Source organism: Vulpes lagopus, chromosome 12 (assembly GCF_018345385.1).
Source record: "Vulpes lagopus strain Blue_001 chromosome 12, ASM1834538v1, whole genome shotgun sequence".
NCBI classification, from domain to species: Eukaryota; Metazoa; Chordata; class Mammalia; order Carnivora; family Canidae; genus Vulpes; species Vulpes lagopus.
This window is the reverse complement of record NC_054835.1, coordinates 24,012,075-24,023,314: the sequence shown is the minus strand read 5'-3', so window position 1 is coordinate 24,023,314 and position 11,240 is coordinate 24,012,075. Positions and strand designations below refer to the sequence as shown.

Genomic DNA, 11,240 nt, shown 5'->3' with positions numbered 1-11,240 from the left:
ACCCTTCACCTTTGGGGTATCTTCATCTGAACCTGCACTGTCATTTATAGGGGAATTCAACCAAATTTGGGCTAAGTTTGTTTAGAGTCACCTTCCTATGACATTAAGGCCTCCAGGAGAGTCCCTGAAAAGTCTGTGAGGTCTGCTAATTCCATTGCGAGTGAGGAATGTGTTTATTCTTTCATGGGGCAAAGATCCCCCACTCAAAGTGACGCTGCCACATTGTGTAACCAGGAACATGGGCTGTTGCTGATGTAAACAAATGGCCATGGGCAGACCTGCCAAGAGCCTAGTCTCCTTTTCCCAGAGGTGTTTCTTATGAATGGTTGTGCTCAGTGAAGCAATTTCCTGCCTTGTAAACTTCTGCCCAGCAAACCACATCTCCTATCTATCGCTGCCTGGCTCTGGGTCATAAAGCAATTCCCCAGAGACCATTCTGAGCCCGATCAAGAGTCCTTGAGTAACAAGAAAATTACCCTCCACCTGCAGACGTAATGACACTTTGCAAGCTAGTGGCTTTGCAGTTTCTGAATGTAAACATCACATGCCTTACCCCATGTCTTCCCTCCACTCATCTGAGATGTGGGGCCCACATACTTGATTCTCAGACTCTGATCCACTCCTTGGAGGCACCAGCTGACTAGTGACCCATTACCTTGACCCGAGGACCCTGCAGCCTGGAGAACATATTTCACTGTGTCTGATCATGATTTATAGAAGCAGGGCAAGAGAAGTTCAGGCAGGGGTCCCCGGCATGCAGAACACAGAAGAAGGTTTGGGCTGAAACAACAATGGGAGCTCATTGATTTGTACATTCATTTGGCTTGTTGTGGTCCCTCAACGTGGAAAGTCTTCTCCACTCCCCCTCTGCCTGGTGAACTGTCACTCATTCTTTATGACGTAGTTCAAGTGTCTTTCAAAGAACCTTCTTTGATTTCTATCTAAACAGAATTGCTTCCATTGTCCTACCACTCTAACACCTACACACTGCATTGCAATCACCTGCTAATTTGTCTGTCTCCCCAGCCAAGCTGGGAACTCCCTCAGGGCATCTTGGAACCCCTAATACCCACCACACTAAACCGGCTCCAAGTCAATGTGCAAAAGAGGTTTGTTGAATGAATGAGTGAATGGGAATCTATTACATGCCTCTCTACCATACTTAGATGTTTTTCATAATGAAAACACAGAGAACACATTTAAGGGAATGAAAACCTGGGTTGGGCTGGTGAAGATAGGTATAGCCTAGGGGTTCTCTCCTTGAGAAGATTGCAATCTGGTCATCTTCCTGTGGATGATAGGAATATTTGCAGATGGGGTATAGAGATTGAGTCCATGGGTAGTTAGAAGTGATCTGTTGTTGGTTTTCCTTCTTGAGGCTAGCTCAGGAGGCAGAATGGGTTCCAAGCTGGTCTAATTAGCCCTAGAACTATACTAGCCATAAGTCATTACCTAGGACCTCCACTTTTATCTATTTCTTCTCTTCATATCCCTATTTATATAAGTAATAACAATGAGGGGGCACCTGGGTGGCTTAGTCGGTTGGGCATCTGACTTTTGGTTTCAGCTCAGGTCATGATCTCAGGATCATGGGATTGAGCCCTGCATCAGGCTCCACATTCAGCAAGGAGTCTGCTGGAGATTCTCTCTTTCCCTCTCCCTCTGCCCCTCCCCACCATGCATGTGCTCTCTCTTAAATAAATAAAATCCTAGAAAAAAAATAGTAATAACAATGACTTGCTCCTTCCTTTGAAGTCTGAGGAGTTTGAGATAGTGGTGGTGGTAGGTATTCAGTGGGTCATTTTCCAGACATTTGACTAGTAAACTCCATGACATACGTACACACACTCATTCATCCAAAAAATATTTACTGAGTACCTCATATATGCCAGGTACCAAATGATGGGGCCCAAATACTGAACAAAAACCAAGTCCCTGTTCTCCTAGAACAGGGAGAAGACAGTCAGTGACAGTGGAGTTGGGGCCCATCATGTTTTCTCAAGTGGTAGTCCCAGAAGGACTGGATGCCAATAATTAACAGTAATCGGGTCATAATATACCAGGCAAAGGGCTTCATGTACCTTGCATCTTCTTTCATCATTATGACAACATTATTTTCAGATATAGAGACAGAGAGGCTAAGTAGACTTCCCAAAATCACACATCTAGTAAATGGGAAAGCCAGGATTTGAACTTAGATTTGTATTGCTCTCCAGCCTGCTCTCTTAACCACAACTTTATACAGTAGCAGCAAATATTTACTAGATGAACAAAGAAGTGGATGAATGGTTAACCCTAACTACAGTGGTAGCCTGTTGTTCTGCTTCCATAATACAAACGTGAGCAACACGTTTAAGTTTTTCATTTACTTATTAATTCAAACTTCTGCAAAGTATGGCTCCTATTGAAAGTAGATGTCCTAAAGATTAAGAAACTATCACCTTTCTCCTTACCATTCATGTTTCCTGGGCAAGGCAATCTGTTTTACAAATATAATGATTTTTTCCCTGCCAGTTTTGTCAATAAATAATTGGCATAAAAAAGTGTGTAAGTTTAAGGCATGCAGCATGTAATTTGATTTATATATATTGTGAAATAATAATGAATTTTTAAAAAATTTTGTTTATTTGAGAGATAGAGAGCAAGGGTAGGTGGGAGGGGCAGAGGGAGGGGAGAAGCAGAACCCCCGCTGACAGGGAGCCCAATGTGGGGCTTGATCTCACAACCCTGAGATCATGACCTGAGCCAAAATTAAGAGTTGAACACCCAACTGAATGAGCCACCCAGGTGTCCCCAAAGTGGCCTTTTGAAATGGCTTTTCTCCCTATGCCTAGAAGACTATGTAGTACATAGTAAGTACTCAATAAACATGCTGTTGGCTGAATGATTGGATGTCATGGTATTGTCCCCCTCCCTCAGAGAGCTCCGACATCACATCAGGGCTACGCTAATAGCAGGATGATGGCATGAGCTCCTACTAAGTTGCTTCTTAAAGTGCCACTTTAAAGAATATCTGACATAGAGTCCGTGCTCTAGCAACTCTGTTTTTCACTTTCTACAACATCAATTTCTATTTCCTACTTTGTTCAGGCCCCCAAACTTGCAACGCCTTTCTTTTTCACTTTCTGCATGAAAACCACTGGGAAATTAGGTGCCTCCAAATCCTCTCTCTTTAGAGGACACCCGCAATCAGACTGCCTCTCTTCACCTCCACCGCCGCCCATGGTCTCAGGCCGATGACAGCCACGTCTTCTGATGGTTTTCTGCTGTCACTCTTGGTCCCTCCCCACAACTCAGCTGCCAGAGGGACCCCCCCGAAAACATAAGTTAGATCTTGTCCCTGCTCTGTACATAACTCTCTGCAGGCTCCCAGCTCCCTTGGAGTAAAAACCAGGTCCTCACGGCAGCTCAGCAGTCCCTTCAGATGGTGACAAGTCCCTTGGTCCTTCTGTCATTTTCCGTCTTGTCCCACAGCCTGCTCTCCTCCTGACCCACTGTTCTCCGTGTCTCTCAGCTCTAGCAACTCTAGCCTCCCTGTTGGATGTTTCATAGATAGTTTTGTCATCACACATACATTCACAGTTAGTGCTTGTCTCCCCTGTTTGTCTTTTTTGGGGGAGGGGACATGCCTTTTATTGGTCTAAGGAGCATAACTAGTTAATAGGCTTGGGCAGAGCTCCCCTATCTGTATGGCTCCCATCTCCTTCTCCTGGGAGTTTGTGACTCACCCCCAGGGGAGAAGAGTGTTCTGGACAGGGGTAGCAGACAGAGCCAGGATAAAAAATACAGAACTGGGGTCTGAAAGGGTATCATGGTGAAGTAGAAAACACAGGGTTATGAGATCATCCAAATAAAAAGTCCACCAGGGCAGAAGAGAAGTTTCTCCACATGGGCCCCCCACCTGCCCTTGCCAGGAATGGGAGGGGGCTGGAAGCTTCGGCTGGAGATTTCCTACTGTGCCCTTCCTGCCATCAGCATCTCCCGGATGTTGCCCTCAGCTTCCTTCACACTCCGCTCCAGGTAGGATTTTTTTCTGTTCTAGTTCTTTAATTTTTCCTTCTGCTATTTTCTGTTTCTCTAACAGTTGATTGTGAATTACCTCCTTGGACTGAAGAATAAACATTCTTCCTACACCTTCATACATGTTAGTCTCATCTACCAAAGTCATAATCTCTGTATCTGTAAGATGTGTGTGCTTTTTCGTTCTGTTTAGCTGTTCAATCTGTATGTCTGCAAGCTTCACCTTCTGTTGAGTGTCAATAACTTTGGCTTGAAGTTCTGTGAAGGCCTTCTTCAACTCCAGATCCACGGGAGCTCCCATCTTGGCTCACTCTGTGCGCCTGCCTCTTTTTTTTTTTTTTTAATTAATCTCTACACCCAAAGTGGGGCTCAAACTCACGATGCTGAGATCAAGTCATGTGCTCCACCAACTGAGCCAGCCAGATGCCCCAAGAAGGGGAAGAATTTTTATTTATTTGGTTCACTGATGTACCTTCAGCGTCTAGAGCAATGGTGCCTGGCACATTACAGGTGTCAGTAAATATTTCTTGAATAAATAAATGTGAAGCATTATTTTGGACTAGATGGTGTTTCCAAAAGCAAAGGGGATACGCAGAAGTTCTTACAATCGCTCAAGAAATCAGGCACACTTTCCTTATACGGGGATTTTTTTTTGTCTTTGAAAAAAAAATTAGCCCTCTCTCTTTATCCCTTTCCTAATTGAGAATAATTTAATATAATTGGCTTATTAAGGTTGCCTGGACAATAGGACATAGAAAAGGAACCTGCCTTTTGGGAATGTAACAGTAGGTAAGAAAATTAAATATGTGGAGACTGCAAAGAAATATCATGTGTTTGTGTCGTGTGACCTGTTGGCATAAACACACATATACGGACTGTGTGAAACCACTTTGATGATTCCTGCTTTTGATGTTACCTCCCCCCCCACTTGTTTGCTTTGCTCTGCTCTCCCTCAGAACGTGTTTCCTCTCTATACATGTGCACAGCACTGTACATACATCCAGGAAAATATGGTCATTCAAGCGTGTGTGAAGTCCTGCATACCCCAAAGATTCATTTAAAAAGTAGGATCATGTTATAAATCTTGGCTGACAATCTAGTATTTGCCTAGCCAGGATGACCTCTGTACCAGAATTGGGGGCAGAGAGAGGGGGGAAGAGAGGGAGGGGAGAGGAGGGGGAGGCAATGGGGAGGGGAGGAAGGGTTGGAGAGGGAGGGGTAGGCTTTATAGGCATTTGGGTTGAGCGGATTGCAGCTTCTCATGAATATTCAGCCTGTTTGTCGCTATTGGGGTGTGTCTGAAGTATTAAAATGTGGATATGTCATATGTCACCGCATTGGCAATCATAACCCGGCTCAGATTTTGATGGTGTTTGAATTAATTCCTGATTCAAAGGGGACACACCAGTCCTGATTTTCCTTGGGAAGAAGTTTACTCCTGCTTCCTCCAGATCCACCCCATTCCTTGCTCTGGGCACTCGTCCTCCATGGCTCCCACCCGCCTGCAGGGGCACTTCCGGCTCTGGTCTGGGTCTCCTGGCTCTCACACTTCCTACAAGGTCACTGCATTTTACCTTCTTCTTTCCCCTGGGAGACAAAGACTCACCTCAGCCAAGATTCTCACCTCTCCTCATACCTCCCTCCCTGACTCATCCTTGGTGCCCTGCTGGATTTACCATATATCATAGATATGAACACCAGTTTACCAGTAGTTTGGCCGTTTTCTTTACCAAGCATCATATTTGTTATGAGGTTATCCAGAAATCGCAACAAAGCCCAGACGACTGCGTGAGAAGTCACTGTGGGTTGATAGAATTCTCGCAATGCAGCAGGTTCACTTCTATTAGTAGGTTCACACCTATTAAATCATTTACTCCTCAAACAACCTTATACAGCAGGTACTGTTATCATCACTCAATTTTAGGTAGGAGGACAATGAAGATGGGGTTAAGTGCTGGAGTTGGAGATTCTATTCAAGGTATTGTGGCTTCAAAAGGAATATCAAAGACTTGCCACCCAGCTGTGGGCCAAGAGCTCAGATTCCCTGGGTGTCTGCATTGTGTGCTTATCCGCTGGAATCTAGCAGCTAACACTCCAGTTATCTCTGCCTCTGCTGGGGAATCTTCCACCATGTGGCATGGAAAAGGTTAATAGGCTGTAAGGCAGGTCTTCGTGATTTCATTCCTTATCCATGGGTGTTACAATGCAATCTGCTTCCCCAGAGCTTGCCCTGGAAAATGACAGCAGGTCATGGGAAAAACAGGTCCATCTGTGTGTTGTTAGTCTGGGCTCCTGGTGAAAAGAGAGACCCTGGAAATGTCAATCCATAGGGTTCTGGAGAAGAATGGGGGTTTTTAGTTGCAAGTGAATCTGCAGAGTGGGTAATTCCAAATGACCCCTACATGGGGACCCCCTTCCCCTAGTAGAGCCAGTCTAGGACATCCCTGCTTGATTCAGAGCAGAAGTGCTAACCTTGCCAGGGTTGTCTCCTAAGTGTCTTGGTTTATATAGGGTTTGGTTAGGAAAAGTCCCTGAAGACTTCCCCAACCCATCCATCCTTGGTCCCTTTAGCCTCCAGCTCTGCCTCTTGGATGAATAAGACCTTCTGGGTTCTCAGGGTTATTGCAACTATGCAAAACTAAAATCTATCAAAGGCAGATACTTGCTGGCCCAGCAACAGCGTGAGTCCAGATAGAGGGTTCCAATGAAAGCTGGGGCTTGAGGCCTATATTCCCTTCTCTTCCTAGAGCTCACAGAAATCAATCCAATAGGACATCTCAGCTAGAGACAGGGGAACTTGGCCTCTCCCGACATGCGGTGCTTGGTCTTGGCCTCCACTCCTCTCAACCCAATCATGAATTTTCTTTTGACCACTTCAGCTCCACTTACATTATCCAGGGGAGCCAGGAACCAAAGGAAGTCAGCATTTCCTATCTAGCCACCCCTGTCCTGGGCACATAGTAGAGTCAGTACTCCATAAGTCTGCACAGCTCACTGTGAGGTACATCTTCTACTACATTAGGATTTTGAAAAACCTGTTTCTTGGGGTCTGCTCAGCATAATTCCCTTGCTCACACCTTGCCTGGGAAATGCTCAGACTAAAAGCAAGAAACCACATGCTGCTGATAGGTCTATGCTGTTCAAGAGGAGACGGCAAAGCTGACAGGTACATCCTCCTTCTCAAAGTCCACACTGGATTATTTGTGGCAAAGCCCCTGCTGGTGGAGAGTCCAGGCCTTTGGCCTTTCACCTTTTGGACTCTTTGTGTTCATTAGCACCCTTGCTGAGGGGGAGACCCTGGCAGGAGGCAACACTCATAGGAGTCCATTCTCCTAGTGACTAACAGCTCTGTAGAAGGAAGGAAAGGTTGAGGTTAACACTTCAAATGAGGCCAATAAAGTTATACACCCACAGGGTTTCTATTTTTCCTGCTTTTTACCTATTACCAAGAGCTGGTTTTATTCCTCCATTCCTGTGAGTGATGGGGAAGACAAAGGTGTTGCCTTCTGCTCTGGTCAGAGCTCCTCGGAGGGCCTTGTGGAGTCTGGCTGGGGGAAGCAACTCTCCTTACCTTAGCAGTATAGCTGGCACCAAGGCACTGAGACAGCCACGAGCCCAGTGGAAGAAATGGAAAAGTCCATGGGGAAACAGGGCCAGGGTTTCTTGGAGGAATCGTGGAAGAGGAAACATCAGAGACAGAAATAGGAGACTCTGGGCAGTGATAAAATAAACTGTTTTAATGGAGGGCGCTCTGAAAGGGTCCTCTTTCCTTGCGCTATCCAGCAGCCGGTTTTCCTGCCTTGCGGCTGAACCCCAAGCCCCCACCGGAAGCTAGGATATTACTCTGGCCCTAGGTTCAGCCCCTCCTGGATCCAGAGGTGTGTCTGAATGACAGGAGATTGGAGTGAGCTGGCAGTTAGCCCCAGACCGTCCTGTGTGTGTCCAGGCCCAAGGGAAAGGGACAGGAGGCTTCACTTCCAACCCGGGGTATTTCTCCATGGGGGAAAAAGGGTGAGGGGGGACAATCACTTTGAAAATCCAACTCTGGTCTTTACAAAGAGAACTAATAGACACTTTAGTGGTATATACAGGGTAGGGGGAAAGGGGAATGGAGAGGCAATTGCACTTAATTACATACGGTAGGTTATAGTTTACACCCATTGGAGAAATTTTACTTCTTCAAAAGAAATCTCACAATCAGCTGGGGGGGCGGGGGAGGACAGGAGGCTGCTGATATTTACAGAATGTGTGGCTCAGTTCAATAGCATGTGTCCTCCTCATTTCAGTAACAGATTCAAGTTTTTCGCATCAGTTTGTTCGATGAAGGAGTACAGTGTAGACACGACAGCTTTCTCTCTTCCGCCTCCGTGGCTTCTTGTCTGCTACCCGGAGGCCGAGTGGCAGTACTTGACATCTCGGAGAGGTGTGGCGACAATACTGCATAGAAGGGAAGGGAAGCTGCCCTCTGGGCTGTGCCTCCGAGCGCATTGTCCTTGTCTGAGGCGCCAGCGGGATGTCAGGTAGGCAGGGACCTCTCAGAGGTGCCTGTCAGGCGTCAGGGCTTTTCTGTGACAGCGGCCCGGAGGGTGACGGCGCGGAAAATGGGGTCCTTGTTGCCGTGCACAAAGTGAGCAGTGAGTGGGCATCACCAGGCTTGGAGGGGGCACTGTAGAGAGAGGAGAGAGAGCTCAGCTGTGTGCAGAGAGTAGGGATGATGCCACTCGTTTGGCTTCTCTGGGGGAGCTGAGGCCTCACTCGGCCAGCCAAGGGCCCGCCGGTGCCCCATGGTGGTCCTGAAGCATGCTCCCCGTAGGAGAACTCACGAGCCAGGTTTCCCGGCCACTTCAGGACAGAGGTGAACTGCTGCGAACCTTGAAAGAGTCACAGCTCGCTGAGCTTTATCCTCAAGTCAAGCTCCTCTTTCTGCGATCGTGGGGCTTACCGTGTGCTCCATGGGGTTGCAACTTGTAAGGGAGGGAGCTCTTGCCTCTCGTGGAAGTAAGTGTCCTTTTCTTAACAGCTCTAAGGACAGGGGTCCCCCCGGGCCACCGATTCCCAGACTTTAATGGATCTATGGGTCCCCAACAGCCTGTGAAAAATGTGGATTCCGACCAAGTGGGCTTGAGGTGGGCCTTGGCACCTGTGTTTCTAATCAGCTCCCAGATTGTACCAGTGCTACTGAACTATCTGAGCAACAGGCTATGAAGCACCTGAGAAAATCATTGCTTGCTCACACAACATATTGGGGAAGAAGTGTGGGAAGTTGCAAAATGCTTTCTATAGGCTTGCTCCAAGTAAGGCAAAAAATCTAGGCTGAAGGCCTCTGATGCCAGGCTTCCCCGGGGAGCTGGGGGTGGGGGTCAGGAGTCTCTAGGATGGATGGAGAAACCCTCCCAGAGGAGCCACACCCTCCGTCCTGGGGAGGCCTCTCCTGCCAGAGCCCTGGGCCTCATTCATTTCAGCTGTCATGGAACATTATTCCTAGCCTTTTCCCTCCAGAGAGGCCCTTTCTGCTTTCCTAGTTTCTTCCTTCCCTTTCACCTGTTTTGGCATTTAAGGAGAAAGTTCTGCTTTTTGGCTTTAATGGCTCTCTCTCCGAAGACTCTTCCTTAAACACTCAGAAGCCAACATGCATGGTCATGTGTGTGGTGCGCGTGTGCACATTTGCACACACACACACCTATCATTACTACTAAAGGCCTATTATCCCATGCTTATCTCATGAATCAGTGCTCCCACCCATAATCCTGTATGAGGTTGCCATCATGCCCATTTTACAGATTAGGAAGACAAGCTCAAAGAGAGTGAATTGTCCAAGGTTTGCAGAACTCAGGCAGCATAGAGACAGATTCAAACTGGTTCTGGGTGCCCTCTAGCACGTGTTCTTTCTAACATGTTCTGAGGTTAACAGTCTTTCATTAGCTTTGTGTTCTTAGTCAAGGCACCCTCTCTGTGCCTCAGTGTTCTCACCCATAAAATGGAGGTTGTTGAGGGGTCAGGTGAGCCGACACACGAGAAGTGCTCAGAATTAGCACCGGGCTATACAGGGTCTGGTCTATGAACCTTCTTCAGAGCATGATTGAGCTGCACATTCATTAGAGGGGACAGGCTCTGACCCTTTGAAATTCTTGAGGCCCCGGTCAGGGTCCTCTGATACCCTTTGCCTCCTCTTCCTCCCGCCACCCACCCCCACTTTTGAGTCTCTTGACTTCCCACTATCAGCCTTTTTCCAATTTTCAGATTTCAGGTGAGGAGAGAGAAATGGCTTGTGACCTTGCAGGTTTCAATAGAAGCGCAAACAAGAAGGGCAGATAAGGAGACGCCAGCGAGATTCTATGACCTGTCATTAGGGATGGGCTTCCCAGCTATCAAATGTTTGCTCACATAATAAAATGGTGGCAGAGCTCTAAATGTTGTCAAAGGAACTCAGAATTATTTGTCCCCTTCAGAGTCTAAACACAAACAGTTGATAAGGGTTGCGCTGTGGTCCCTCGGAACCAAGGCCCAGCATACCCAGCCCCACGGGAGTCCTGCCCACCTTCCCTCTGAAAGGGGTGGTAGTAAGGATGTCCTTGGTTCAAGAGGGCTTATTACATATGGTAAGGGCCAACATTCATGGAGGTCCTACGGTGTGCCAGGCACCATGCCAAGAAAGGGCTTTACACACATCCTTGTATAGGATTCGCACACCAACACTTTGAAGCAGGTAATGATCATTCCTTTATTGAACACATTTTTGAATGTTTTCTATACGCTTAGCACTGTTTCAGGCACTGAAGTTGCAGCCATGACTAAGACCCTGTCCCTATCCTCGCAGAGTTTTTGAACAGTATGTAAATGAATATATGTGTGTATACACGTGTGAGCATATATATGTATATATATATATGTACATGTGTCTACAAAATAAAATTTCAGATGGAGATGAATGCTCTGTAGAAAAATAAGCATGATAACAGGTTAGGCTGATTTGAAGGAAAAGGGAATGATTTACAGAGGGCAATCAGGAGGGGCTTCCTTGAGGTGGTAACATTTGAGCTAGATGAGATGTGGGAGCAACCAGGCAAAGATATGCATTACGGGGTGTTCCGGGCTAAAAAAGACCACAAATGCAGTTCCACTAAAGCGGACTGGAAGAGGGAGAAGAGGAGGGAGGTGAGAAGCGCAGGGTTGGCAGGAGGCTGATCACACTGGGCCTTGGAAGCCGCTGTTTTGGCTTT

General features: G+C 46.9%; 1 protein-coding gene and 1 pseudogene across 5 annotated transcripts in view; both read right to left on the bottom strand.

Annotated features, from left to right (window-relative positions):
* Nucleotides 1-3,951: 3,951 nt before the first annotated feature.
* Nucleotides 3,952-4,321, bottom strand: LOC121474197 (annotated as a pseudogene).
* Nucleotides 4,322-7,736: 3,415 nt separating this feature from the next.
* HNF1B (HNF1 homeobox B) overlaps nt 7,737-11,240 on the bottom strand; it is a 55,784-nt gene continuing 52,280 nt past the window's right edge. For all 5 annotated transcript variants that reach the window (XM_041723886.1, XM_041723883.1, XM_041723885.1 and 2 more), the window contains one exon: nt 7,737-8,686. In XM_041723886.1, coding sequence (XP_041579820.1) covers nt 8,556-8,686 — 131 coding nt within the window. In that variant the 3' untranslated portion in view covers nt 7,737-8,555. The remainder of the gene's footprint in view (nt 8,687-11,240) is intronic.